At 56.7% G+C, this 26894-nt stretch overlaps 13 protein-coding genes across 13 annotated transcripts; 10 read left to right on the top strand and 3 right to left on the bottom strand.

Moving 5' to 3' along the window:
- Positions 1 to 1709: 1709 nt before the first annotated feature.
- PG985_010429 (uncharacterized protein) lies at positions 1710 to 2712 on the top strand (the record flags this gene model as incomplete). The annotated part of the gene is made up of 2 exons (XM_066830197.1): positions 1710 to 2108; positions 2269 to 2712. The coding sequence occupies 2 exons, from the start codon at positions 1710 to 1712 to the stop codon at positions 2710 to 2712; spliced, it is 843 nt and encodes a 280-aa protein (XP_066680879.1).
- A 963-nt stretch (positions 2713 to 3675) lies between these two features.
- On the top strand, positions 3676 to 4435 carry PG985_010428 (lytic polysaccharide monooxygenase; the record flags this gene model as incomplete). Its single annotated transcript, XM_066830196.1, has 2 exons — positions 3676 to 4317; positions 4370 to 4435. 2 exons carry the CDS (start codon positions 3676 to 3678, stop codon positions 4433 to 4435), a joined length of 708 nt encoding a protein of 235 aa, XP_066680878.1.
- A 449-nt stretch (positions 4436 to 4884) lies between these two features.
- On the bottom strand, positions 4885 to 6105 carry PG985_010427 (Peroxisomal membrane protein; the record flags this gene model as incomplete). The annotated part of the gene is made up of 1 exon (XM_066830195.1): positions 4885 to 6105. One exon carries the CDS (start codon positions 6103 to 6105, stop codon positions 4885 to 4887), a length of 1221 nt encoding a protein of 406 aa, XP_066680877.1.
- A 2252-nt stretch (positions 6106 to 8357) lies between these two features.
- On the top strand, positions 8358 to 8684 carry PG985_010426 (uncharacterized protein; the record flags this gene model as incomplete). Its single annotated transcript, XM_066830194.1, has 1 exon — positions 8358 to 8684. The coding sequence occupies one exon, from the start codon at positions 8358 to 8360 to the stop codon at positions 8682 to 8684; it is 327 nt and encodes a 108-aa protein (XP_066680876.1).
- A 2626-nt stretch (positions 8685 to 11310) lies between these two features.
- Positions 11311 to 12632, top strand: PG985_010425 (uncharacterized protein; the record flags this gene model as incomplete). The annotated part of the gene is made up of 3 exons (XM_066830193.1): positions 11311 to 11657; positions 11744 to 12074; positions 12135 to 12632. 3 exons carry the CDS (start codon positions 11311 to 11313, stop codon positions 12630 to 12632), a joined length of 1176 nt encoding a protein of 391 aa, XP_066680875.1.
- A 1206-nt stretch (positions 12633 to 13838) lies between these two features.
- Positions 13839 to 15686, top strand: PG985_010424 (uncharacterized protein; the record flags this gene model as incomplete). Its single annotated transcript, XM_066830192.1, has 6 exons — positions 13839 to 14112; positions 14171 to 14354; positions 14398 to 14685; positions 14793 to 15057; positions 15109 to 15407; positions 15485 to 15686. The coding sequence occupies 6 exons, from the start codon at positions 13839 to 13841 to the stop codon at positions 15684 to 15686; spliced, it is 1512 nt and encodes a 503-aa protein (XP_066680874.1).
- A 557-nt stretch (positions 15687 to 16243) lies between these two features.
- PG985_010423 (uncharacterized protein) lies at positions 16244 to 17170 on the top strand (the record flags this gene model as incomplete). Its single annotated transcript, XM_066830191.1, has 2 exons — positions 16244 to 16735; positions 16823 to 17170. 2 exons carry the CDS (start codon positions 16244 to 16246, stop codon positions 17168 to 17170), a joined length of 840 nt encoding a protein of 279 aa, XP_066680873.1.
- Positions 17171 to 18692: 1522 nt separating this feature from the next.
- On the top strand, positions 18693 to 20015 carry PG985_010422 (glycoside hydrolase family 10 protein; the record flags this gene model as incomplete). The annotated part of the gene is made up of 4 exons (XM_066830190.1): positions 18693 to 18765; positions 18822 to 18868; positions 18914 to 19211; positions 19261 to 20015. The coding sequence occupies 4 exons, from the start codon at positions 18693 to 18695 to the stop codon at positions 20013 to 20015; spliced, it is 1173 nt and encodes a 390-aa protein (XP_066680872.1).
- Positions 20016 to 20817: 802 nt separating this feature from the next.
- On the bottom strand, positions 20818 to 22107 carry PG985_010421 (uncharacterized protein; the record flags this gene model as incomplete). The annotated part of the gene is made up of 2 exons (XM_066830189.1): positions 20818 to 21661; positions 21887 to 22107. 2 exons carry the CDS (start codon positions 22105 to 22107, stop codon positions 20818 to 20820), a joined length of 1065 nt encoding a protein of 354 aa, XP_066680871.1.
- A 603-nt stretch (positions 22108 to 22710) lies between these two features.
- On the top strand, positions 22711 to 23406 carry PG985_010420 (uncharacterized protein; the record flags this gene model as incomplete). Its single annotated transcript, XM_066830188.1, has 1 exon — positions 22711 to 23406. One exon carries the CDS (start codon positions 22711 to 22713, stop codon positions 23404 to 23406), a length of 696 nt encoding a protein of 231 aa, XP_066680870.1.
- A 1220-nt stretch (positions 23407 to 24626) lies between these two features.
- Positions 24627 to 25103, bottom strand: PG985_010419 (uncharacterized protein; the record flags this gene model as incomplete). Its single annotated transcript, XM_066830187.1, has 1 exon — positions 24627 to 25103. One exon carries the CDS (start codon positions 25101 to 25103, stop codon positions 24627 to 24629), a length of 477 nt encoding a protein of 158 aa, XP_066680869.1.
- A 45-nt stretch (positions 25104 to 25148) lies between these two features.
- Positions 25149 to 25586, top strand: PG985_010418 (uncharacterized protein; the record flags this gene model as incomplete). Its single annotated transcript, XM_066830186.1, has 1 exon — positions 25149 to 25586. The coding sequence occupies one exon, from the start codon at positions 25149 to 25151 to the stop codon at positions 25584 to 25586; it is 438 nt and encodes a 145-aa protein (XP_066680868.1).
- Positions 25587 to 26085: 499 nt separating this feature from the next.
- PG985_010417 (uncharacterized protein) lies at positions 26086 to 26859 on the top strand (the record flags this gene model as incomplete). The annotated part of the gene is made up of 1 exon (XM_066830185.1): positions 26086 to 26859. One exon carries the CDS (start codon positions 26086 to 26088, stop codon positions 26857 to 26859), a length of 774 nt encoding a protein of 257 aa, XP_066680867.1.
- Positions 26860 to 26894: the final 35 nt, after the last annotated feature.

Below are 26894 nucleotides of genomic sequence, written 5' to 3'. Positions count from 1 at the left end.
GCTTTATCTACTCACAGTCTACAGATGCAAGGCGTGCTCTTGATTGCCGGCTGCGTTTCGAAACACGCTCGGCTGATTGGTTCAAAAACAAACTCCTTGGAACGTGGAATAGATGAGTCTTCATAAAACGAGCTGCATGGCTCAATTCGTCCCTGGGGGCTTTATTTGAGGCAGGTTTCTCCAGCCTGTGGCGGCCATAACTGATCTTCGGGTTCGTGGGAGGTGCTGCCGCTTCCGGCATACAGGTCGCTCGTACTCAAAGTATCGTTTTGTCCCACTGCTGGCCGGGTTTATTTCCGATCGACGTGATGGGACAGCGTGCGGGACGACTGCACACGGTCGCATGGTCGTCACGCGCGGGTATTTAGCCGTCGGGAGTTTGGGGCGCACTGATAGGAGGGATAAATGTGCCAGGCACAACAAGCATATTAATATGTGCTATCAGAACCAAAGTTCGACAGGAGAGCCAAGGCTGAGTCGCAAGGGATGGTCCGGGTGCCAAGCCTCGTCGGATGCCGTTCAGGGGCAGTTGGGCAGGCATGATACTAAAAATAGAACATGCAAAGCTATCTCGTCCAGATTCGGACATCTGGAATTGCAACAACATAGAGTTGGATATATATCCTTTCTTAGGCCTAGATTCTTGCCAAGCGCTCACCATTCTGGCGAGACTCATCGGAAAAGAAAAGAGGCAGATGTCGAAGAGCAAGTGCTCGCGGGGCTCAAGCGGCCGGGAGGTCGGCGGCGGCCGGGAGTAGAAGCCTTGCTCTGCGAAACTGTGTGTGGCCGGTCTCAATTCCCCTGGCGGCCGGGGAAAGCGCGGTGTCGCGTCAAGCAATCTGGGCCGGAAGTCCGTTTCTTTTCCTCGCCGTGCTGCCGTGCTTACATGGCGGGATCTGCACGGGGAACCATAACCGCCGGTGGCTTGTTTGAAGAAGTCGGCAGGTCGTCTACTTTTGCCAACCTATCGACAGCCACAGCAGAGCAAAAGCTGCCAGTCAAAAACATATGGATCTTGTTGAAGAGAACCCGCTCCCTTTGCCAACCCGATGCCGCCGGGGGTTAGTTCGGAGCTAAGCCGGAGCTAGTCCGAAGTTGGCCGCCCAGACAACGACAGGACCGCCAGGGAGCAACCCATGACAGGGACTTGGATCAATCTTCATCAGCAGGTGCCTTATCAAGGCCATCGGATGAATATATGGGTGGCTTGGGTGAGAAAAGTGAATTGCCAGGTTCGCCCCAATGGAATCAACGCTATATTACCACAGAGGCACTCGAATAATGTGGAATAATCGCCGGATAAGTGGAATAACCATGGAAAGCCGTCGAATCGGTGGATGAAGCAACGTTATATACAACCTGAAATGCCGTACCATAGACTGCAACGGCAGGATTAATAGCGGCGAATTGTCACGCATTGTGGACATCCGCTCGGTGGCAGCAGTCAGTGAAGCCATGTAGAAGTAAAGCACCTTGAATTCAAGAGCTAAACAGTGAATGGCAATCACTCCAGACACGTCCAAGATGTCAACAGACCATTGCTGTTTTGATTGGCCATCAGCTCGCACCGTCGTCCCAACATCCGATGCAAAGCTACCGCCCCTGTCTCATGACCAAACTGTAAACTAGACAGCCTCACGTCACCGCCAACGAAGCATCGGACGCTATTCGTATCCCTGAAACCCGGTGTTTCGAGATACGGCCCAGCCATGCGGTGGCCCTCTCTGCAGCCGCCCTCCCAAACCCCATTCGATCAAACACGCCGCCAGCCAGCCTCGAAGTATATTGATGGGCATCACTACGATACGATGATGTCTTACGACGACGTGAATGAGAAACCTCAGCACGAAGATGGCGTGGCTTGTATCAACAGAGGAAAGAAGAACACGACGATCCGCGCCGTCAAGAACGTGTGGCACGAGCGAGCCTGCGCCCACGTCCGCCACTACAAGCGCTTCTATATCGCCTTCTCCATCATCCTGGTCCTCGCCGTCACCGCGACCGCGCTCGCGCCGTCCATGATCCAGATGCATCGCCAGCATGGTGGCGGCACCAAGAACCAAGATCCGCCAAGTCTGGTTCCCATCGTCACGATCCCTATTCCCACAGTCAGCACATCTTCCTCCTTTTTCTCCTCCTCGACTACCTCGACTACCACTACAGCTGCTGCCACCACCACGGCCAGTACAACCACCACGACTTCAAGCACTGTTCCAGTAAGCCCATAACCTCCCTTCAAGCCAAACCCTGACTGACACTCGAACATAGACCTCTTCCCAGGCCCCCTCCGCGACATGCATGGCCAGCGGCTTCACCGCCAACGCCAGCTTCGTCGGGGTCTACAACCCAGCCGTCAACGCGCCCCAGCTCATCATCGTGGCGGCCCGGAGCGCGGCCGACTGCTGCCGGCGGTGCTTCGCCTTCGCCCAGCAGCCGTTGGCGCCCGCGCTGCCGGCGCGCCACTGCAACGGCTGGGGCTTCATCAACTCGCTGTGCAGCGTCGTGTACGACTACCCCGGGGAGGGGGCCAACGGCACCTGCCCCAAGGGCTACCCCTCGGTTCAGATCAGCGGCGGCCAGGGCGGGGACAGGGATTTTGCGGGGCGGGGCCCTTGCGCGTTGGGGGGAGGGTTGAATCAAGAAAAGGGGGAGTTTTCAAGGGGTTGCAAGGTTGGTTTGGGAAGAATAACGAGAAACGGCATTTCTGAATAATGAGATACATGAATCCTTGCTGAGATTGCTTGGTGCGGGCTCCCGAGAGCAAGTGTTGGCTCTGTCATGGTGCTATCTGTAAGCTACGGCTTGTGTCTGTCAAAGATGCTCGGAGGCGGATCCGGATCAGCAAGCCTTGATCCACAGTTTCCGTCATCGGGATACGGAGCACTTGCCCAGCATTCAGGAGGCAAAGACGAACCAAATGCCATCCAACCAACCCATTTGACTGTAGTGACAAGGGGTATGTTAGGTAGATTGCAGTGCTGTTCACGAGGATTGGGCCACAGCGCAGCGTTATCCTCCACGATTTCCCGATCTGGCAGCTGCATTGGAGTGAGTTTACCCAATTAGCCTGTAGCTGTTGGTCCGCACGATGACACGCTGACATGGAGGACGACGGACCGTGGAGTACCGCTCGTCTCAATGTAACACCACCCGCGTCGTTTCCCCAGACCCCAGATGTCAGCGACGAATTTGGAATAACGTGGCTCGACATCCAATGAGTTTGCGTCACGGGACCCCAGTCTCATCTATAGATTTTCGAATGATGTGCAGTTCCGGCCCTGGATCATATAAGCCCCTTCAAGGGTGGCCGCGATTTCAATCCAGGCAAGTTGCTCGAGGCAGCCATCGGGTTTGTCAATTCGACGCGCAGCCAAAGAGGGATGCCTAATCTAGCTGTCTCGCAAGAAAACCTAGCTGACTGCCAGAGCACATGATTACAGCATGCGCATACGGCGGGAGATTCACCGGCCAAATGACATGGCTAGCCCAACTAGATCTGCCGTGCCGCCCTCCAGCTAATGAGACACTGGAGAAACCGATAGATCGCTCACCCACCTGGCCCCCTAGACTATAAAGAAGAAGCGGCACCACTGACCCCTAAACGCCAAGCCTTTTCCTCAGTCTCTGCCGTGACCAAGCAGATCAATCCCCAGTACCTGAAGTATCAAAACCAAGATGCAGTTTCTGCTCCCCCTCCTCCTCGCCCCCCTGGTGGCGGCCCACGGCGCCGTGACGAGCTACATCATCGGCGGCAAGACGTACCCGGGCTACGAGGGCTTCTCCCCGCAGCCCAACGCGCAGATCATCCAGCGGCAGTGGCCCGACTACAACCCCATCATGACGGTGACGGACCGCCGCATGACGTGCAACGGCGGCACCTCGGCGCCCCTCTCGGCCACCGTCGCGGCCGGCGACAACGTCACGGCCGTCTGGAAGCAGTGGACGCACCAGCAGGGGCCCGTCATGGTCTGGATGTACGCCTGTTCGGGCGGCAGTTTCCAGGGCTGCGACGGCGGCGGCAAGGGCTGGTTCAAGATCGACCAGATGGGCCTGTACGGGAGCTCGCTCAACAGCAACGACTGGGGCACGGGCGTCGTCTACAAGACCCTGAAGTGGTCGAGCCGGATCCCCGCCGCCCTCAAGCCGGGCAAGTACCTCATCCGCCACGAGCTGCTGGCCCTGCACCAGGCCAACACGCCCCAGTTCTACCCCGAGTGCGCCCAGCTCGACGTCACCGGCTCCGGGACTGCGACGCCCAGCGGCGCGTTCTTGGCTTCCATCCCGGCCTACGCGGCCCAGAGCGACCCGGGCATCATGGTAAATATGGACCGGAAGATGGAGTGAATTGAAGCTAACATGCGATAATCAGGTCGACATCTACCAAGGAAAGGCCACGACCTACAAGTGTCCCGGTCCGGATGTCTGGACTGGCTAGTTGGCGGGCTGAAGCGAACATGTTGAACTATCAGAGGGTAGTTTGGCATGTGGCAAAGACGCTTGCGGGCATCGGAGAGTCCAAATTGTGGATAGATGACCGCGTAGCGGCCTCCTATCATCTCAATTACAGGTGTTGTCCATGTACACAAGGCTTAATTATCTTCTTCCATGTGTTGAAGATACCAACCCTTTGCTTGCTGTAGAATGTCAGTTGCTCAATCTAATGTTGCATTTCACCCGGAGGCAACTCATATCAAGCTGCGCAAAGTAGAGCACTTCGTCTGGAAAAATGCATCTTGTTCACATTATAAGGTATCGCTAGATGAAGATTAGGAAATATTACATGACATGATTTGTTATACAATGGCAGGGAAACCAGTTGCAGCCCCCTTCTCCTCCTCTTCTCCCCAAGGCGCACTTGGCCTTGCCAGATCTTCGTGACCCCGCTCAACCACTCGTGCTAAAGTAGTAGTTCTCCCACAGGTACTCGTAGTCCTCGAGGATGCCGCCGACGATGCCGGGGACGCGCTTCTTGACGCCCCCGACGAAGCCCTTGACGAGGTGGTCGTAGGCGGGCCCGCGCATGGCCCACCAGCCCAGGGCCCAGCCGCGCTTGGTCCACTCCTCGCGCTCGAGGGCCGTGGTCCGGAACCCGAACCCCTTGTTGTTGCGCTCGCGCAGCTGGCGCGCCGCCAGCTCGAGGCTGAGGCCGATCAGCCAGGGCGTCCAGGACCGCTTGTTCTGCTTGTGGCTGCGGGCCAGCGCCGCGGCGTAGATGAGGGGCGCGAGGATGTGCAGGATCTCGGCGGCGCGGGCGGACCCCTGCAGGACGTTGAGCAGGCGGGTGGCGGGCTTGATGTCGTCGGCCGTCAGGACGCGGCCCAGCAGGTACGAGCTGATGTCGCCGGGGCTCGGGAGGCTGGGCAGGCTGCTGCCGGTGCGCGGCATCGTCCACTCGCTCTCGTGGCTGGCTTTCTTGTTGTTGTTCATCTCGCGCAGCATGGCGGCCTCCTCGGCAGCGTCGTCTTCGCCCATGAGCTCCTTGAGGGCGCCGTCGTCGCTGGCGGGGGCGGGGGTGTCGGGGATGGGCTCGCGCTCGGGCAGGGCCGGGGTGACGAGGGGCCGGGAGCGGGTGATGCGCAGCAGCAGCAACCGGCAGAAAGCCTTGAGGGCCTCGAGGATGACGATGACGCGCCAGCGGACCTTGTCGCCGCGGCGCTTGGCGGCCATCTCCCACAGCAGCTCGGTGTACTGGACGACCTGCAGCAGCAGGGCGACGCGGCGGTAGAAGGGGCTGCGGGCGGACCAGAAGCGGGTGTAGCGGGCGTGGGGGCTGGGGATGCGCGGGGCGAGCCCGGGCAGCTGGGAGAGGGCGCGCAGCAGGACGGTGTCGTGGTAGAGCGAGAGCAGCTGCACGCCCGAGTGCAGCGTCTCGGAGGCGATCTCCGAGTCGCGGAAGCGGCCGGGGATGATGTAGGTCAGGGACCGCAGGGCGCTCTCGATCTGCGAGACCTGGTGGTTGTTCTTGGTGATGAAGTCGCTGTACATGTGCAGGAAGCGCGGCGGCAGCGAGAGCACGGCCTGGATGGGGTTCTTGGACTTCGGCTTTTTATTAGAGGCATGTTGGTTCTTGCTGCTGCCACGCAGGGGATCGGCCGGCGTCGCCATGGTGGTGTGTTAGGAATGGATGGCCGGTTGTAGATGCAGCATCTTCTCAGACGCCGCCGAAGAAAAGAAAGGAAGAGCTGCAGAAGACCCCGGCGCTATGGTCAAGGTTGAGTCGAATGTGGTTTATCTTGCTCATATCATGTCATGTCGCGTCGCGTCGCATTTGCCTCAGGCGGTCGCGGGTGGATGCCGATCGATCAGTGAAGGAATGAATCAATCAGTCGGTCAGGGTTGTCGGGTATTGACTGTCGGTGACGACGATGCGCTGCGCAGTTGCTCAGTGCTGGTTTTTGGTTTGGTTGCAGTGGGCTTTCTTTCGCAGTAAATGCCAATACTGCAGCTCCAGGAACTGAGCATGCACTGAGCCAGCCGAAGTTCAGCCCTGTCCCGAAACGCCGACGCCACTGCCAGACTGCCTCGGCATCTGTTTCTGGCTGCGCTTGGGCCAGTTTGACAGCTACCCCGAGCTTCAGCAGTGTTCGTCCCGACTTGCACAAGCGTCATCATCACAAATGGCGAGCACCTCCATTTCATACAGCCATCAGCCAGTTTTTCTAGGGATATGAATGCGCGCAAATATACTCAGTTCTGCAAACCAAGAAAAATTTCTCTCATGGTGGTATTCTGCGAGTCCGGAGCCGGTTATTCTGGTCATGGTTGGAGAATCACGGCCTGAGCCGTCTTGTCTTGCATCAATTGTACGCATCCGCTGCCTAATGCGCCAAACCCCAAACCCCAGGCCCGATGACATCGCTGCCTTTTTCTCCTCTTCCCCCGTCATGCCCGCCAAGAACAACAGCTGCTCTGGGTCTAGTCATCTGATACCGGTATCTTTACCCCACCGCTATCTGTCAGGCCCCTTTGATAAATACAGCCCGGGGACGAGCTGTTCCTCGATCCTTTCCAATCAACTGTCCGGCCGTCTAGCTCATGTCAACGGCGCCACTGCTGGCCGCTGGCAAGGCTGTTTGCAACTACTCTTTATCTCTCTGCAATGGCTTCTGTTCTGATCGCCATCCGCTACCTGAAGCCCAGGACACCCTAAGATTGCTGATCATCATGCTCGAGATGCTGTACTCCTGGTCTCAGTCAGGCCTACAGCGGTCCAAAGACGGCCGGGTGAAGTCGCCCAGATTTTTGCGCTGCCCAACTGTCATGCCCTTTCAACGCTGGGTACAGTATGAAGTATGAGTAAAGGACATCTCTATGGACTATGAGAATTTCAAAACTTGTCTGCACCACTTTCAGCTTGCTGGCGCGTCTGTGCCGCCGCGGTGGAAAGCTAATGGGGTCGCATCGTCGGTTGTCTTGCCGCCGCCGCCGCCAGCTTCATGTCGTGACGTCGCGGGAGATGCCGTCGGTTCTCGTGACGCCTGACTACAATATCTACCATGTACCTCTGTTCTTCTGCCTCTTATCGTGAAAGCTCATTTGGCTAACTGGATTCTCGCCCAGGCATCTTGCATGGCTTGCTACACTACTTGGGGGCACAAGACAAGTCTAGGCCGAGGCCTATCAGGGCCCCGGCGGTGAGTGAAGCCCTGTCCGCAGACATTCGAGGCAGGTTCATGATTCAGGATCCAGGGGAATGCAGATAAGCCAAGCAAGCAGGCTTGCCGGGGGCCATCCATATCAATGGGTAGACTGGACGCGCGACCGAGAGGGAAACGTCGCTGCGACCGTCGCCTTGGCCTGTCGAGACTAGTTGTATGACCAATTAGGATGTCGCTTGCTGTTCGACGGTGACTTGATGTTCGTTCGTACAGTAGCAAGAAAGCAAGAAGCAAGGAAGAAGCAAGACGCGGGTAGGCCATCGGCTGTCGCTGTGATACGGGTGGCCCTGGCCAAAGCCAAACCGGCGATCGCTAGCCGTTTTCCTTCCTTCCATCGTTGATTCTCCGTGGGTGGCAATGTGATCGCTGCCCTGTGTGTCTACCGCCGACAGTCTCAGCCTGTCTGTCGCTCCTATCGCCGACAGATCAGATCTCTGTTTCTCTGTCTGTGTTTCGGCCCCCGACCGAGGCCTTTTTACAGCTCGACATATACCGTTACAGTGCATTGATGAGGATGTCAGCGCGACTACCGAAGACCAGGGTTCGTGTGTGCTGTATGCCCGCCGCAGTGTCTTTCTCAGGGCCTGCCACGTCAGCTTGCTCTCGAGGGAGCGGCAAGCTGGCTCCTTCCCTCCCCATTGTCTTTCTAGACGTGTCGTTTCTTTGAAACAGGACCTGCCGTGAGATGCACTCGTCACGATGCTCTACGCCAATGCTGCCAAATCCATATTTGATAAGGAACGGGCTCCTCTACGCGTGCTAGCCACCAGAGACGCCGAGTCGGAACGAGCGCCAACTCGTCTCATCCCCATCCAGGAAGGCAGGGTCATGGTCTCGACTCGTGTCGCTGCATGCTGCATTATCCGTCACCTCTGGCATCGGTCCGTCCCAGGACATGTGGTGCATGGAGGAGGTGCCCTCGCCATCCAATATTGGCGCTGGCGATGCACACCTCTACACGACGCTGCATCTGGGGATCGTCACATTGCTCCGGGCGCCAAGGGGTCTAGATACCCGAGGCAGTAGGACGCGGCAGAGGCCATATGACCTCGCAGTTTGTCAGAAAACGAACCTGCAGCGCCGTGCTGCTCCTGCTGCGTCTGCTGCTGCACGAGACGAGTTATTTCGGGAGTTTCTTCTCCAGGCTCTGGCCGCTGGTGACGTGCGGATTGGCCCAGCGCTGCATCATCGGTATAGTATCTGATAGGCTCGCATTGCCCGACTGGGAAAGAATAAGCTTTACCCCAGGCCGCCGGTCTGCTAGCGCTTGCCCGGAGCAGCACTAATTGACGGCGCCAGGCCCAAAGAGGGGCTGACAGTCGCTCCATCCGTAGCTAGGCTCCAATGATGTATCTCGAATGCAATCAATGCACAATGTGGCTGCTCGACTGGGGTAATACGGCCTGCGACGGGGAAGTCGGACGCAATCTCCAACAAGTCAATAGACGAACTGTGCAACCCAGCGCTCCCATTCGAGGAACGAGGTGAAGGAGAGGGTGGGTGCCATTACGTCGCCCTGGGCTGGGCGTGCGTGAGAGGACGGGCAAATGGAGATGCGAAGGGAGCATCATGCAGCTACGTACGAGATTCCTTGGTTGGGGAGGCACAGATGGGGATGTAATGGTCAGAAAATAGTTGGGCCAGTACCTGATCGGAGGGCGGGCCAGGCGTCAGGCCTGCTGCGCCGTGCCGCCAGCTCTGTCTATGCCGGAGATAACCATTGAAGGATGGGGTTTATCTCGTGGTTTTACCCCAACATGTGATAAGCTTCTCGGATTGCGTTGGCCCCGTCCGGCCCTTTATCTCCGTTATCGGTGTGCCTAGACCTTGGGATCTCCATCCTGCGGTCACTCTGTCGTCCCTGGGCCTGAGCCTGGCTGTCAACTGCCGCCGTCTATAGCCACCGAGCTGGCGCCACATTTCCGCCCATGGGTCATAGGACGATCTTGGTCCTACCGAACCAGGCGTTTCGCTCAAGTAATAACCAGCTCGTCTTGTTGCCGCATCTAATCTCGGAACTCGCACGCGTGCACCCACCCATTCTGTCAGCATCATGAACTGCTGCACGGCGGAGATTGGGAGGCATGCCGCATTACCAGAGAAAGTTGGAGTAGTACCTCCCTGCCTGCTGCGCGTGCTCGAGACCATTGATGGAATGGACCATGTTAGGCCTGAACCCTGCTCTCCTCCCGTCCCGGCTACCGCAGATAACCTACCGACTGTTTACAGCAGCATCCAGAAAACCAAAAACCAGCGCTGGGTGGCAAACCCCGTGTATCCCTACCTTACTCTAGTTTCCTAGTTTCAATCTATTGGCTTAGTACTGCAACAGCCGAAGGGCCTAAAACCCAAGACATGCAAGGGAAAAGCCCCAGATGATGCATCCGGATAGGTCCTATTACCGCTGAGCATGTCGGCTCCCTATCTTCTTGGACTAATACCGCTATCTGCTACGTATCTCCCTGGGAGCTGGGTCCCCACATTTGATCATCAGCTTTCCCGGGACGGATAGATAGCCCCGTTTTTGCAGGGCATGCATCCTGGGCCAGAGATTACCAGCCGTATACCGACGACCTGCTGTGTTTTTCCCTCTTTGCTATTTTTGTGTTTGGTATTGTGGAATAAGGCAGTGGTGCATGAAGTTTGCTGCCACTCGAAACCGTGCCCCCAGCCAAGCTGAGGTGTCATCACGGAGCGCAGTTGGGATGCCGCTTTTACCAGCAAAACACCCGCTCTCTCCAAAGGACCCCGGCCGGTAACGCTTTTTTTCGCCTGCGCCCCTCCACACCTCAGCCTACATTGGGGACCATGGAGAGCCGCCTGATGATGGCCCTCGCGCTCTGGCGACACGGGGATGGAGTCAGCTTCGTTCTGGCTCGTCCGCTCCCAAGCAAAGAGCTCCTCCCACCATATTCTCTGGGAATAGAGTTCACGACCCTCGTTTCCCTGCTCTCGAAAGCAGCGTCGAGGAACCCAGCCAAGGCTCCTCCCACCTCCCACCACTGGCTGGCCCCGATTGACTTCTTGGTAGGTTGGTCCGCCCTGCAGTGCTGCTTTTACCGCGTCGCCATGCCTGACCCTGACGCATCCCATCGTCGACACTGCACTTTGCCTCGTCCTCCACCCCTCGCTTAGTCCTACACACTCTGCGACGATGGTCTGCCTCCGTCTTCTCGTACAGGGAATGCAGCAAAGAACTGGCTGCTGGCGGTCATCGACGATTTAGTCCCATCGTCACGAAAGCCCTCCGTCCCCAGCGCAAACGCGGGGCGCCACGAAAGGGCCGGGACTAGCATGGGGAGGGGGCCACATGCGAACACCTAACTCGCGCTTCATCATAGATAAGGCCTAGACGCATCCGTGATGGCAGAAGCGTCACGGAAAATGATAAAAGGGTCATCGATGCTAAGGTTCATGACACCTTGTTGACTCCAGTTCCTCCTCATCATCACCACCACCACCCATCCTCCCAGGCTATACTCTACATCTATTATATATACCCATCCCCATCATCGTCACCCTTGCTGCCTTGCTGGTTCTCTCTTCTTCTACCCATCAGACAGAGTCTTCCTTGGTGTCTTGCCGCCACCCACCCGTATCAGATATACCACGTTTAATATAAGCCATTTTACCCAGAACCAGAACCTGAACCATGGCGGCCGCCGATGTCATGCCCTTTGCTGTCGACCCCAAGCCGGCCAGCTGGGAGCCCATCATCGTAGAGCCGGCGAAGCAGGAGGCCGCGCCCCTGGGCAACGAGTCCTTCAACGCCGGTCAGCACCTGGGCTTCAAGAAGCCCCCCAAGGTGTACAGCATGAAGGACCTGGGCCTGCCCGAGAATACGGGCATCTCGCCGGTGGCGGTGTCGGAGCCCTTCCCGCTCTTCACGCAGGAGGCCGTGATGCGGATGCGCAAGGAGGTGCTCTGCCCCGAGGTGCTGCAGAACTGCAAGTACTCGAGCAACCTGGCCCAGTGCCAGCTGCGGGGGTTTGCCAACAAGTGAGTTCTGTCGCCAGAAACGAATCATCCAGCAGACACTGATATGACATAGGTACGCCCCTTTTCGTTTACGACGCCTGGAAGAGCCCCGACACGCTGGCCATCATCTCCAAGATCGCCGGCATCGAGCTGGTGCCCGAGATGGACCTGGAGATCGCGCACATCAACATCTCGGTCAAGTCCGAACAGGAGCGCCGCGAGGAGATCGAGGCGTTCGAGGACCGGGCCCAGTACGAGGCCGACGAGGGCATCGCGGGCTGCCCCTGGGAGGACAACAAGCCCATCGTCGACTGGCACACCGACAGCTACCCCTTTGTCTGCGTCACCATGCTGAGCGACTGCACCACCATGATTGGCGGCGAGACGGCGCTCCGCACCGGCAACGGCGACATCATGAAGGTCCGCGGGCCCCAGATGGTAGGCCGCCCATTGCTTTTTACTCTGTTTTTTTATTGGTGCGAAAGCTAACACCCCCAGGGCTGCGCGGTGGTCCTCCAGGGCCGCTACATCGAGCACCAGGCCCTGCGCGCCCTCGGCACGGCGGAGCGCATCAGCATGGTGACGTCGTTCCGCCCGCGCAACCCGATCGTGCGCGACGACACGGTCCTGACGACGGTGCGGCCCATCAGCAACCTGCCGGAGCTGTACAACCAGTTCTGCGAGTACCGGCTCGAGATGCTCGAGGAGAGAGTCAGGGGCCAGCTGCGGCTCCTGCGCGAGGCCAACGGGCACCAGCGCCACATCGCCACCGTCCAGCTCAAGGCCTTCCTGGCCGAGCAGGAGCGCTTCCTCGCCCACATGAACCGCGAGATGGTCGACGACAGCCAGGTCGTCTTTGGGGATATCGACGACTCCCACCTCCTCACCCCGCCCCCGGCCAAGAACAAGGAGAAAGAAAAGAAGTCGGACGTGGACGAGGACGGAGGGCAGGACGGCGTCCCCAAGCAGGCCGAGAAGCGCGCCCGTTTCGAGTAGGAATGGATTGGCATTTTGAATATCTGGGTTGTAATTTGTTTTGTTTTGTTTGGTGTCTTTTGGGATGTCTATTAGCGTGTCGGTCATTTTATCATAGCAGCTGAACGCTCTTCATGTAAGCAAATTGTTTGCGTAATGTGGTTTTGGATACTAGTTTCAAACAGCAATAGTAACAAGGAACATTTAAGATTGTACCTATCGCATGGCTTTGGAAATAAGGTGAAATATCACGCAGTGCAACCTGCGACTCCTGAGCGACCCCTTATATGCGAGCACCTGTGTTCGTCGCGAGGCAGCATGGTATAGCAGCATCTCATCGTCTACGTGATTTGTTCTAGTCCTCAGCTGTGTCCCCATATCTTCCCGAACGGGTATGAATACCCCATCTCGAGAACCCACTCGGCGGGCACAGGATCTATGACCAATGTGGTGTAGCCGCTTTTGCTATACTCCAGCCACAGTGACCCGCCTAGTCGTTTGGCTGCGCCATTCTGTCATTCGTTGGCGGACCTAGGAAACTACCACATCCGTCAACTTATTCGAAATGCTGAAAATACGGCAGTGGGGGGAAAAGTTTCTAAAGCAGATGTCCAGCCTGTGAGAGCATTGCTGGTGCGTGAGACACTCGGGCTTTGGTAGAAGAGACATGTGCGGATCAGAAGATGCTCAAGCTGGATGACAATGAGGCCGATCTATGCCATCCTACTTCCACTTGGTTCCGGTGGCCCTTGTATGAACCCGAAGACTGTGGCCTGGACCTTTGTCGTGCCAAGTTCCCCTGTCGACTTTGGTTGCCTAGGCTTTTTGACTACCTTGAATAACACCTACTGCTTGACGAGGTATTGCGTGGCATTCCAGGACTGAGGCATGGAGTGCGTTTGCCTAGGGGCCCTCCACCTGGTGTCACAGTATCTCAGGCAATTGGTATGCTGTGATGAGCCGTTGCCAGGCAGGAAGATGGTTGTCCGCTTGCGTGGAGGCCTAAGCTCGCCTAGACTTTCATGTCCATTCGTTTAAAGATCAGAAGAAACAAAATTTCAATTCTCTTACTTCACAGCGAAACCATATTCTTTATCTCGACATCCAACTAGGATTCAATATAATCACTTGGACCTTAAACAGCAACTTGGCAGGATGAGTCTGCAACGGATATGCGCGAATCGCCCCTGCGACAAGTCGGGCACGTCATCGTGTGGGAGCTGTCTCATGGTCTTATACTGCAGCCCCCAATGCCAGAAGGCGCACTGGGCCAAGCATAAACCAGACTGCAAGTCGGACCTGCTCAAGCCTACATGGCTGCCCCAGTGGGACATCCAACAACGTCCTCCGGCTTTTGTTGGCCATAATATACCATCCTCGTCGGCCTTCAACTTCAAGGACAGCAAATATCTCTGGGGCAACATGCCGGCCTACGATGTATTGAATTTTTCAGGGAACGAAGGTATCAACGTGCAGTCTGACATAAACTTGCTCTTCGCTGGTATGATTTACCACGTCTTGTTACACATTTCATGAAGTATATGACTGACCTCGCCCAGCTTCCGGCGACCTACGCAACGTCTTCGCGACCCACGTAGCGGTTCCCAGCACCTATGATGGCAAGCTCAACATCATCATCAACGACCGCGACCTCGACATTGTGGCACGAAATGTCCTTATGTGGATGCTCCTCCTCGTCGAGAAAGACCCCGTTGTTGCCGCCCAGAACGTCGTCCACCTGTGGTACTCCGCTTTTGTCACCCCCACGCTGATGAACACCCGATAGCGCCCTGCTGGGCAAGACCTTCGAGACCCCTCGCGGCAGTCTCCGGGTCCTCTTGAAGAAGAAGTCCTGGAACTCGCTGCTGAACTACACGAAGGTGCCGGACGTGGCCGTGGCCAAGGCCCAAGAGGCGCGCCGGGCCGTGATGCTGGCCCCGTCCCGGGTCGACTACAAGGAAAGGGCCTACTCCCAAGCGGACCCTCCCACGCGCTTCGGCGCCCAGAAGTTCCGGGAGCGCGGGATCCTGCTGCCGATGGGAGCTTCTAGCGAGGCTTTTACCGTCCCTAACCCGTGAGTTACTACCTTTTCTTATTAAGAAATAAAAGAAACCGGAAAAGGTTGAAAGAATTGAAAATAGAAAATGGAAGAAAATTAGCTGACAGAAAGATTTTATATAGGACAATGTTCACCGACTCGGGAGGCTGGCATACGATGGACTCGGCCGATCCCACGAATGGCTGGCTGATGTCACACATCCAAAAGGCGGGATCGGCCGCCGGGGTCAACGACGTCTTTGGTCGGCTCTACTACCACGTGGTTGAATTGGTGATGAACGTCCACAAGCGCCTGCCCTCTAAACTCTGGGTAGAGATGATGCAGATGGATGCCGATCACCTCTATGGTCACTTTGGCCCTGGCCCGACTCGGTTCGACCGCATGGAGGTATGTCCTTGGACGAAAGTCCAAGAAAGATCTTACTAACCAGGGACCTAGACATCCAACATCACGGACCTGGCCTACTTGAACCCGGTGGGCGCCGTCGGCCAGCTCGGCCCTCTGCTTAAGCCGCCCAGCGTGAACCCGCACGCCACGCTCATCACGCTCTTCATGAACGCAGTCCACGATATAGTGGCGATAAGCGGCGAAAAGTCCCAACAAGACATGGATGCTGCCATCCGTCGAGCGAACGAGTACCTGCCAATATCGCCGCCCCGGCACGAGTTCGATGCTGGTATGCTGCGCATGATGACCGTTATGGACATGTTCAAAGACTATGATGATCTATTTGGCAAGTAGGTACCAAAATCCTAGACCACGTCATCCGACGTTGGAACCCCCCTTGCATCAGCTGACTCTTGGCTGCGCTTAGATATGTGAAGGATACCGAATTCGTTCCCGTCCTTCACTCGATGGGCCTGGAGATGAAGGAGAAGCACACTATCGTTGAGAAGTGGCCCATGCGACTGCATGAGCGACCCGACGAGTCCGGAGCCAAGGAGGTGTTCCAGGACATGTGTAACTCTCAGCATAAAGGAGGTGATAGATATGTCGAGTGGCGTATCCGAAGATAAGCTCGCGATTGACTCGCCCTTGACGTAAGCGATTGGAGATGGAAGTGAGGAGCCGCGGATTGGGTCAGATTGGATACAAAGGTTCCAAAAACGAGATAGGATCTATCGGGACCGCCAGACTTCTGATCATGGGCCGGGCGGATGGAGAACAGAAGCGTCTCTTACTCGGGTCCCATAGTATGGGATTAAGAGCACCAGCTATGCATCTGGATGTAGCTTACGATTCTGGATTGACTCTTTGCTAATGGGATGACCTCAATCGCCAACTACCTGTTCTAGATCTAGGACTGCGAGGGAGTACAGGGGTCCTTGCTCCCTGACTTGGCGGAACCAATCACAGACAGCGTCATACCAAACCAACTGCATCTTAGCATCATCTCCACATCTGAGTCTTTTCTCGCAACTGATGATTACTAGCTCGCCTCACCTGTGCCCCTTGCATGCTGTGCCGCAATTCAAAACTCACCAGTACGTAGCCCCTCCCGTCAGACCCAATGCCAGAAAAATATCCAACATCTCACCCCGCCCTCATATTGAACCCATTGACCCCGTACGCCATGAGCACCCCCAACGACTTGGCCGTGGTAATCTGCCACGGCTCCTACCACTCGCCCGCGCCGTACGGGCCGCTGGTGGACGCATTGAAGGCCGCCGGTATCGACGCCTACTGCCCCCAACTCCCCACAGCTGACCTCAGTAAGCTCAACGTCGGCGACGTCACCAACCCCGACTACGACCGCGAGCCGCCCGTGGGAGGCTACCCGCAAGGCGACGAGGACGTTGCAGCAATCCACGGCGTGCTCGAGCCCGTCATCTGTGACGAGGGGAAGAAAGTCCTCCTCGTCGGCCACTCTTCGGGAGGCTGGACCGCCACCCAGGCCGCGCGACCCGACTTGCAGTTCAATTCTCGCCGGGAGAAGGGGCAGCAGGGCGGCGTGATCGGTATCCTCTACATGGGGGCGTTTGTGATTCCCGTGGGCGAGTCCATCAACAGCTTCTTCCAGCCCAAGGACAAGCCTGCGACAGTGCCGCCCTTTATGAGATTTCACGTAAGTAGAATTGGTCGCGATTGTTACCCAGGTCAAAGAAGCAACCAGGCGAGCGTTTCGAGACTAACTGTATGATCGTTTACCTAGAAACACGGCGCAGCCGGGCTCGGCACCATGGTCGACCCCAAGACGTTCCTCTTCAACGGCCTGCCCGACGACGAGGCCGATAAGTGGGAGGCGACGCTGACCGCGTCCCCTATCCTGACCACGAAGCTCACCAATGACGCCTACGCCGCGCTGCCCTGCGCTTACTTGGTTCTCGAGGACGACCAGACGCTGCCCAAGGAGTACCAGGAGGGCATGGCGGCGCTGCAAGGCCAGAAGACGGGCGAGTTTGTCATGTACGTGTGCAAGGCCGGCCACTCGCCCCATCTCACCTGGACACGGGGCGTGGTCGACACGGTGCGGGATTTTGCTTCCAAGATTGAGGCCTAATTGCAAGACATAGTTTGGAATCTGGTAGTTGAACATTCTATTGGGTCATTCACTTGTTTCGTCGATATATGTTTTGGGGCGCATTAAGATCAACCCCCAGGCTGCTGCACTTATGAACATTTCTTGTCCAAGCTTGAGCTGCGACTGCTGCGTCCTTGCGCATTTTCTTCGGGAGGTCGAAGCCAGATACCCGACCTATTCTCTCTAGGCTACTGTCCCACGGATGGCGAAAGCGCTGCTCTCACCAGATTGTACTATACATAATGTACATACCAGGGACCAGTCGTTGCTATTGGCATCATGCTCTCCTTCGACATGATATCCGATTGGATGAACTGACATGTCGACCATCCATCCACATAAAATATCTTATATCCAGAAGCCGCGCTATCGCCATCAAGGGATACGGCCACGGTCGCATGACCATCAAGCGACATGTCATCTGAGCAATCCCCAAAGTACCTATCCAACCTGATCTGAACTTCCATTCTGACAGGACTATCTCTGTCCTGGAATGAGCGACAAGCGGAAGCAGTCAATCGTATTGTTTTGGTGCAATAGCAAAGTGACATGACAACAGCCCAGACGTCTTACAACGACTTATCTGATCAGCCCGGCCCAGCGGAAACTAGAAGAGGGATCCCTCATCGCATGCAGTGCAACTCAAGATAAGATTACCTAAAGCGTCGAGCCGGAGGTTTGTTGACTCTACGTCGCCCTGCGCTGCGAGGTAAATCGTGGGCGGCGGCGGGCCTAGGCCCAAGACGGCAAGAATTGCGGAGGCGGCGCTGCGTTTCCGGCCCTGTCACTCGTGGGTTTTTTTTTTTTTTTTTGCCCTGGTCTGGGGCCGAGGCTAGGCAAAATGCGACATCGTGGGCCGACTCCCGTGGGTGGGTTTTGTTTGGTCCGCACTCCCTCCCAGAACATTTCACACTGACCAGAGCTGCGTCACACCTCCAGCCGGCGAAGGCATTGTGGACGGTGCACCCGGTCTCCTTAATCCCCGGGCGCGACGGACGGTGCGACAATGATACGACGACCTAGCTGCTAGCTTCCCCGGCCAGTTAGTGGCGAATTAGCTTGCGGCACATCAGATGACGGGTCCCTGTCACCCCTGCCCGCCAACGCGATAATAGCAAGCTTGCCCAGAGGCTAACCTGTTGTGGGCCGGAATGTTGGAACGAGATCCAGATGCCAAGACGGCCCAAAGAATCTACATAGTCTCGGAGCCTCGTAGCGTCGCGACAATCTTCCATCCATTAGCGGCCCCTGCCTCGCCCACCAGCGCACTCGAGTCATGGTCGTATTATTGGCAGACCACCGTAGCTGTTTCTGGGGTACTGATGATGTGTTGCAAGGGGGGCGAATATCATTGCCAGGAGCATGTCGATGCGTCCGGAGCAGCTATATAACCCAGGAGTCAAGCCCCGGATGATCGACAACTCTTCTTGCTCGACACGCTCCCTGCACCAGCTTCAGCTTCAGCCCCATACCACCCCGTCCTCAGCTTTAATCAGTAATCATGCATACCTCTTCTCTCGTGCTTGTGCTCGCCCCTGCGGCGGCGCTGGCTCAGGCCCCGATGTACGGACAGTGTAAGTTGAGCTGCACCTCTAACTGATCAAGACGAAGATTGCTGACGTGACCGCAGGCGGCGGCCAAGGCTGGACTGGCGCGACGACGTGTGTCTCCGGCGCCGTATGCCAGAAGTCCAAGTAAGACTACCCCAAACAGCGTCCACAGGCCGTTGCTAACAGCGTCCAAAGTGACTGGTACTCCCAGTGCGTCCCCGGCACGGGCGGCGGCCAGCCATCGCAGCCCACCACGACTGCCAGCAACCCGACGCCCACCGGCGGCAACGGCAACGGCGGGGGCAGCGGCGGGTCCGGCCTGGACGGCAAGTTCAAGGCCAAGGGCAAGCTCTACTTCGGCACCGAGATGGACAACTACCACCTCAACAACGGCCCCCTGACCAACATTGTCAAGAGCGACTTTGGCCAGATCACCTGCGAGAACAGCATGAAGTGGGATGCCATTGAGCGTAGGTGTCCTTAAGAATAGTTGACTCGAATTCTTGCTAACACGCCCAGCCCAACGCGGCTCCTTCAGCTTCGGCAACGCCGACGCCGTCGTCAACTTTGCCCAGGCCAACGGCAAGCTGATGCGCGGCCACACGCTGCTGTGGCACAGCCAGCTGCCCAGCTGGGTCTCGAGCATCAGCGACCGCAACACGCTGACGCAGGTGATCCAGAACCACGTCACCACCACCGTGACGCGCTACAAGGGCAAGATCCTGCAGTGGGACGTGGTCAACGAGATCTTCGCCGAGGACGGCAACCTGCGCGACAGCGTCTTTTCGCGGGTGCTGGGCGAGGACTTTGTCAGCATCGCCTTCAAGGCCGCCCGCGCCGCCGACCCGGCCGCCAAGCTCTACATCAACGACTACAACCTCGACATCGCCAACTACGCGAAAGTCACCAACGGCATGGTCGCCCACGTCAACAAGTGGATCGCCGCCGGCGTCCCCATCGACGGCATCGGCACCCAGGCCCACCTCGCCGCGCCTGGCGGCTGGAACCCGGCCTCGGGCGTGCCCGCCGCCCTCAAGGCGCTCGCCGCCTCCCAGGCGAAAGAGGTCGCCATCACCGAGCTCGACATCTCGGGCGCCGCCGCCAGCGACTACCTGACCGTCATGAACGCCTGCCTGCAGGTCTCCAAGTGCGTCGGCATCACGGTGTGGGGCGTCTCCGACAAGGACAGCTGGCGCTCCAGCGACAACCCGCTGCTGTTCGACCGGAGCTACCAGCCCAAGCAGGCTTTCAACACGTTGGTTGGGGCTCTGTAGAAAGGGGGTGTTAGCATTGCATTGGGTGGGGGATCGATCGATTGTATATAGATCTGTTCTGGACGGGCTGGGTTGTGGCTAGATAAGTACTTACATATCGTGTCTCATTCTTAATACATGAGTTCCACTCGCAAGTACTGTTGGAGTGTTCGGCTTTATGCTTCGTGAAATTGTGCCGGAATTTCAAAAGAGAGCTCTTGCACTTCGTCTTTGCAGTATCGGTTATGAATCTGGAAAGCTGCTCTTCTCAGTCCTATGGCATAGGTCCGTTGGACTGCATAGCTGTCTTCTGTTGGACCATCAAGGACCAGGTGCAGTATATAGGAGCAGGGAACCCGCAGTGACTGTTGGTTCCTAGATATTGTACGATGGGAGCTCCATCTGCCCGCTCGAGTCAACCAGAAAATGCACGAGAACTGGGAGCTTCCTACTCATGCCATTCATGCACCGAAGGTCTTTGTAGCATTAGACGTGCACAACGGATTCGGGAAGCAAAAGTCCATGACTTTCCCGCCCTTCAACAACAACTTACACCAATACCGAAATCTCTTTCAGCGATGGCATCGTCGACGACGACGACCCCTTTCTACGAGCCCTCCTTGCTAAGCCGGCCTACGGTAGTACATTGGGTAAGAAAGATAGTGTGCGGCAACACATTGAAGCTGAAAGGAAGCAACGGTATGGTTATTTCCCCGCCAGCTTGGACTCTGAGCCTGCTTTGAGATTACGACTATGATTACAAATTATATAGTGGTTACGAGTAAGAAGTTGAAAAGGACGTGAGTGTATTCCACGGATGCAACTAGACCGGGACCGCCCGGAGCACCACCTCCTTGTATCCCCTCATGCCCGCGTCCGGCGTGACCAGAGCCAGATCGGGCCGGCGCCCGTCGTTGACGTACCGCATGCTGGTCCGCAGCCCGCCGGTCGAAGGGCTGGAGCACGAGAGCAGGCCCTGGCCGTCGAAGGCGCACGAGAACTTGTCGACGCCCGCGTTGGCAAACGCGGCCGCCGTGATGCCGTAGATGTCGTCCTGGAAGTCCGTCTGCACCCAGATGAAGCCGCCGCACACGACGCTCTCGTACGGGAACTGGCTGTGGAACGTGCAGGGCACGGCGAGCGCCCGGTCCCGCACGACGATGTGGAAGGCCTCGGTGCCCCCGCCGTACGTCTTCTGGCCGATGTAGGCGTCCGGCTCGTCGGTGGGCTGGAGCAGGAACGAGCTCAGCGTGGCGGTCTGCGTCTGGGCGACGACCGTCGTGGTGGCGGTCACGGTGTCGGCGGGCGGGGTCGAGGTGACGACGGCCGAGGCGGTGCTGGTGACGGTCGTGGTCGGGCCCAGGCTCAGCGTCGAGGTCACCGACGACGTGGCCGTGACGGTGGCGGTCGGGCCGCGGCTGACCGTGGTGGTGACCGTGGTGGTGGGCTGGACGCCGAAACACGCGCAGCCGGACAGGTAGTCGGAATACGACGCACAAGACACCTCGAGGTAGGCCGGGACCGCCAGAGTGGGGACAGTACGGCGCTTCAGCGGGTCAATGTATTCCACAACGCGCACTACACTGGCCGTGGTGGACGCAGTCACCGTTGCCGTGGTCGTGTCGGTAGGGGCCGTGGAGGTGGATGTTACCGTAACCGAATCGTGACTTTGGAGGGTGTTAGCCATGGCGTATTTATCAAAGGGGCGGCACTACTTACGCGTCATCTTCGTAGACAGTGGCAGTGGGTCAGCGTCTTCTAGAAGTAGAAGAGGAGAAAAAGACTCACGGGTTCGCGGCGTAGGTAGTCACGGTAGACGTCTCTGTGACAAAAGCGGTTCCTGATCCAAAGTCAGCCATATGAGGGTTGCCAAGGCTCGAGAGAGATCTTACGAGGGATCGGCATAGGCAGTGGTCGTGACCGTGCTCGTCGCAGCCGGGGCCGAGTGGGCAACGGCGGCGGCGCACTCCGAGTACGCCAATGAGGATTTATCAGTAATGCCCGCCGCGCGAAGGGCGACTGCGCACGACAATTTGCGGCATGGATAGCAAGCACCGGCGTTGGCCACAGCCGCAAACGAGGCAAGAGCCGCAGAGGCTCTGAGAAGATGCATATTCAAAAGAGTGTTGGTAAAGAACGTGATGCCGGAGTTCGGAAGGACAGCTGCCCATGGCAAATGCTGAGAGGAAAGGGGGCGTTTTATCCTCTCAGGTGCAACACTATTCGCGATCGAGGCCGATGGGGTCTAAGTCTCGCCGGTTTGGACAACTTCCTGTACTAGACCTGACGGCCCTTGCAGTAGCTTCAATTGAGCCATCCGGTCGGGTTAGGCTGGTCGTCTTGCTAGACTGCCTGCTAAGCCTAAGCCGGCATACCTCGGACGTCATGCTACGGCTGAAATACTCCATGGGGGATTGGGGCAAAGGATCTGGTTGCGATAGTCGGGATTGTTTAGGACACATGATCCCTTCTAGACACATTCTGCTCTTCTAAAGCTGTTGGCTACAGCGAGCTTCAATCGCTCCAGATCCTGGCCATGTATTGGGACTTTGACTGATTGTTGCGGGAACCCCATGAGCGGGGGTTAAGCTGCAGCGGGCAGTGGGCAGTGGGTGTCGAGTGCCTGCTAGATTTAGCGGACCCGAGCTGTGTAAGTGCCCTGAAAGCACGCGGGGTAGCTAGGTTGCCAGGCAAGCTGAGTCTTTCTGACATTGAAATGCAGCTGACTTTGGACTTTGCTGGTTCACGGCAAATCCACCTCTCGTTAACTCATTACATCATTACTTCTTTCACATCCTCTCTGCCAATCGTCGCACCGCTATCCCTCACCTTCACCTTCACCACCAGAGTGCAATGGTATTATCCCCCTCTCTTCATCTCCATTGCAAATGCTGATTCTCATCTTCTGGTGCACAGTTTTGCCACTCACAACGCCAACAACCATCAAGCAGGTGCGAGCTTCTCGAACGCACACACCGGCCTCTGTTGCGCCCAACGCCAACGCTCACCGTCCATGACAACAGCACAACCCGCCAACGCCGAGAACCGCCCAAGGAGGCCACGTGAACACAGATTGAAGCACGCACAGCTCAATGACCGCAAGCCCCCAGACCGCCAATGCCAGCAGAGAAAGCACCCCCTCGAGGCTCTCGGCTTCCCACGCGGAGTAGTATCCGAACAAACGAATCACGACAACGGCATGCCACTGCCGAGAACCGAGGCAATGCCACCCAGCTTCAGAGAAGGGCACTCCATAGAGGGTCAAGTTGCTGGCCTGGAACTTCCATCTTTCCCCTCCAGGGCGTCGGTCCACCGCACTTCAGGCACCTTGAAGTTGACGACCGATCCATTCGGCACGCACAGCTCAAGGACCGAAAGCAACTTGCAGAGAAAAGCACCCCCTCGAGACTGACTAGATGGCCCGGTGCCCAACATTCTCAAAGACCACATCCGAGAGGTTCTCAGCTTCCTCGAGGGAGCAGAAACTGAGCAAGTGCATCACCGCAACGGCACTGACACCCAGCTTGCAGAGCTTATTGTCATCACATTGCGCAATAAGACGAAAGTCATTGCTCATCATCACCCGTCCCTGAGATCGACTCATTCGGCACGCACAGCTCAATGACCGCCAATGCAAGCAGACAACGCACCTCCTGGAGACTTACTGGATATCCTGGTGCGTGCAGGAGAAGCCAGGCTGAGTCACACTACCTCAAATGACAGCCATGAGAGGTGTGACTCACATCATCGATGACCAACAACTAGTGGTGTCTGGTTGATTTTGGTCTGAATCACAGACCGGTCATGGCAGATTTGCTGTCAAGCCTTGCGTGGCCAGCAAGCAACAGATTATTGGCCTGCCACGATGGCGATTGTTGGATTCTCAGCAGTTCTGGAACGCATATAAACATCGCGCCCTTCCCCTCTGGATTGCCAACCTCTCCCAACTACAAATCACCTCGTCTCTTCTTCTGGAGAATACACATCCCATGCTATGCTTCTCTTTTCCATAGTCCTGCAGCATCCACAGCTTCCTAAAGCGTATCCTCTGCTCTATCTGCAGCGCTACCTTCAGGCCATGCCCTTGCTCGGCGAAACCGGATAAGCCCAGCACCATTCAAGCACGCTTTTGGCGAGAACCTCGGTGGGTGAGTACCATGTCTTTTCTTGAAGTCTTGTTCAAAGCTAACTAATTTTCTTCCAGTGCCACCTACGATTGACACAAGATCGCGGAGATCTTCGCGCCCGGCCGTCTCAACGATCATGCTTCTCCAGAGTACGACCTGGCCGTCAAGCTTCCCACCATCGACCCTGCTAGACAAGGGAGTCAACAATACGGCATCTGTGGTTATATATACCTACCTTCATCTACCAATTCGACGGCTTTCCATGATTATTCCTCTTATCCGGCAGTCACTTGGTTATTCCACAATATTCCAGTGGCTCAGTGGCGATATACCGTTGATTCCACTGGGGAGATCCTGGCAATTCACGTTTATTCCAGTTCCTATTACTACCCGCTTTCGTCTCCCAGCCGGAGCATCAAACCATAGCAAGTCGGGTGACGATATCGTCCAGGTCCCCGTCAACAAGCTCACGCGAATCAGCAGCCAATGCTCCACTGCCTGATGTTCACCTGCACTTGACCGACTTTCCTTCATCCCGCCACATCATCCACCAATTTTCCGACGACCAACCAATCGAACGGGACGAGACAAGATGGAGCGCCGCAATTCCGCACATCAAGATGTACAGGGCTTCGACGACTTTACGAAGGAGCTGGTCAGGCTTGTGGCGGGCGAGAGCGAGTTCTGGCGCGTCATCACGGGGCCGTTCAACCGCCGGAAGACGATGGGTCGGCTCGTCTGCGGCTGGTGCAAGGATATAGCGGGCAAGGATCGCGTGCTCCACACGAAGCTGAGGCGTGTCCATGTCCAGCTGGCAACGGCGCTCGACAACGCTGTCGATAGGGTCCGCAGCAAACAGGACTTGACAAGCGAGATCAAGAACTAGGGCGAGAAGCTCGACAAGGGTGATTATGCGAAGATCGCGGCCATACGAAATCAGCCCTGCAAGATGCCATGATTTCAAGATGGCCCCTGTTTTCATTTGCCCCCTACGTACTGCCATACGAAATCAGCCCTGCAAGATGCCATGATTTCAAGATGGCCCCTTCACGCAGACGGGGTGGGATGGGAGGACGGGGACAAGGACGAGGACGAGGACGAGGACGAGGACCTGATCGTGGTGCCACCCCTCCTTTTACTTCAACTGGCGGCGAGATGGGCGGCCTCCAGCACTCTATCCCCAACACCGGCGGCGTCCAAGAGGGGTCTGGCGACACCGAAGCCAGCTCGCTCAGAACTAACGAAGATGCTGTACAAGGACCCCAAGGACGAGGATTCCATCGGCGAGACTTGGGATCAGTGGAAAGCGAGGGCCAAGTCCTTCGTCGAGTCCAATGCCGACAAACTTCAACTTCCACCCTTGGAGATCGAGAGAAACCTCGAGAAGCCGGCGAAGCACCCTTCTACAAGCCACAAATCCCTACCTCCAAGGTCGACTCTTCCCTTGCGAGCACTGCAGACATAATCGCCAAGCGTCAAGCCACGGAGGACAAGGCCAACAAGTCTTCCGATGTCGAGCAGAAACTTCGCGATGACCGTTTCTGCCTCAAGCTCATCCGAAACGCCACGGACACCACCATGAACATGGAGCTTGACGCGGTCTCCAGGATGGCCGTTCTCTCAATCTCCTGCAAACAACAGAAACACATCTACACATCCGCACCTCACATAAATATACACATCCTCTCCCATACACACATTTCCGCAATTATCTCACTCACACATCTCTGCCGTGTTTACCACGAAGAAAAAGAACATCCATTCCAACTATCGATAGATACTGCAGCAGGTAAGTTTCATTATCTTTCTCGTGTCATGCTTTCCTCCAGCGGTCTCTTGGCACTGTTCATATTCTGGCAGGCTTTCTTGCCTTGAACGTCGTCCATGGCTGCCTTTTCCTGTCGCGTATGATCATTTTACTGACTTGTTCAAGACATTCAGATCTAACCTGCGAGCCTGTCAAGATGGTTGGTGGTTCTTCATCTCCTGCCCGCATGCCTGGCAGCTGGGGCCATTGGGACGATCTGCCGCCTGATGAGGTAAACACAGATGCACGCCTCCCATCGGATGACGAATCCCAGTCTGTTGGCTCTCAAGAGCAGAACCCTTCCGTCAAGCCCTACGAGTTTGGCGATTCCCAGCCTCAAGACGCACCCGCAGAGAACAAACCCTATGACTGGTCACGTTCAGCCCCGGCGAAGCCCGTGGACAGCGACTGGGGCCATTCTATTCTCCAGCCTGTGTACAAGAAGTCTGTCGACCTTCTCGATGATGATGATCTTGCCCCCAAGAAGGCTGCCTGCTTTTTTGATGACGAGGATCTTGCCCCCAAGGTCAATTCCTCGACTCCCTATGCCGCTGCAGAGCCCTTCGGCTGCAGCAACGATGACACCAACGCCACTCAAGGTTGGGATGGTCAAGACTCTGGATTCAACGCACCATCTACTGGCAATCAGACAGGTTTTTTTTTGCCGGAGCGAGTTGTCAAGCCATCCGAGCAAGCTCTCTGCAAGATGACAGAGGAAGAGCGCGTGGTTGCCTTGCAACAGTACGAGGATGCAAAGAAGAAGACTAAAGGCCAGGAGCGAAGTATGAAGATCACTGAGACTGGCGAGCGACGCAAGAGTAGGGAATCTATCCGCAAGCTGATGCCACCTTCCTCGAAGCCCTCACAAACTGGGATCCCGACTTTGATCTTCCGGTCCCGACACATTGATGACAAGTCAGGAGGGCAATAAGATGCTGTTGGACGCAAGCATGCTTTCGTCTCAGG

The sequence above is a fragment of the Apiospora marii genome (assembly GCF_038362585.1).
Source record: "Apiospora marii strain CBS 49790 chromosome Unknown utg000007l_segment0_segment0, whole genome shotgun sequence".
Classification (NCBI taxonomy): Eukaryota; Fungi; Ascomycota; class Sordariomycetes; order Amphisphaeriales; family Apiosporaceae; genus Apiospora; species Apiospora marii.
The sequence above is the reverse complement of the archived record's forward strand: the minus strand, read 5'-3'. Positions and strand labels throughout refer to the sequence as shown.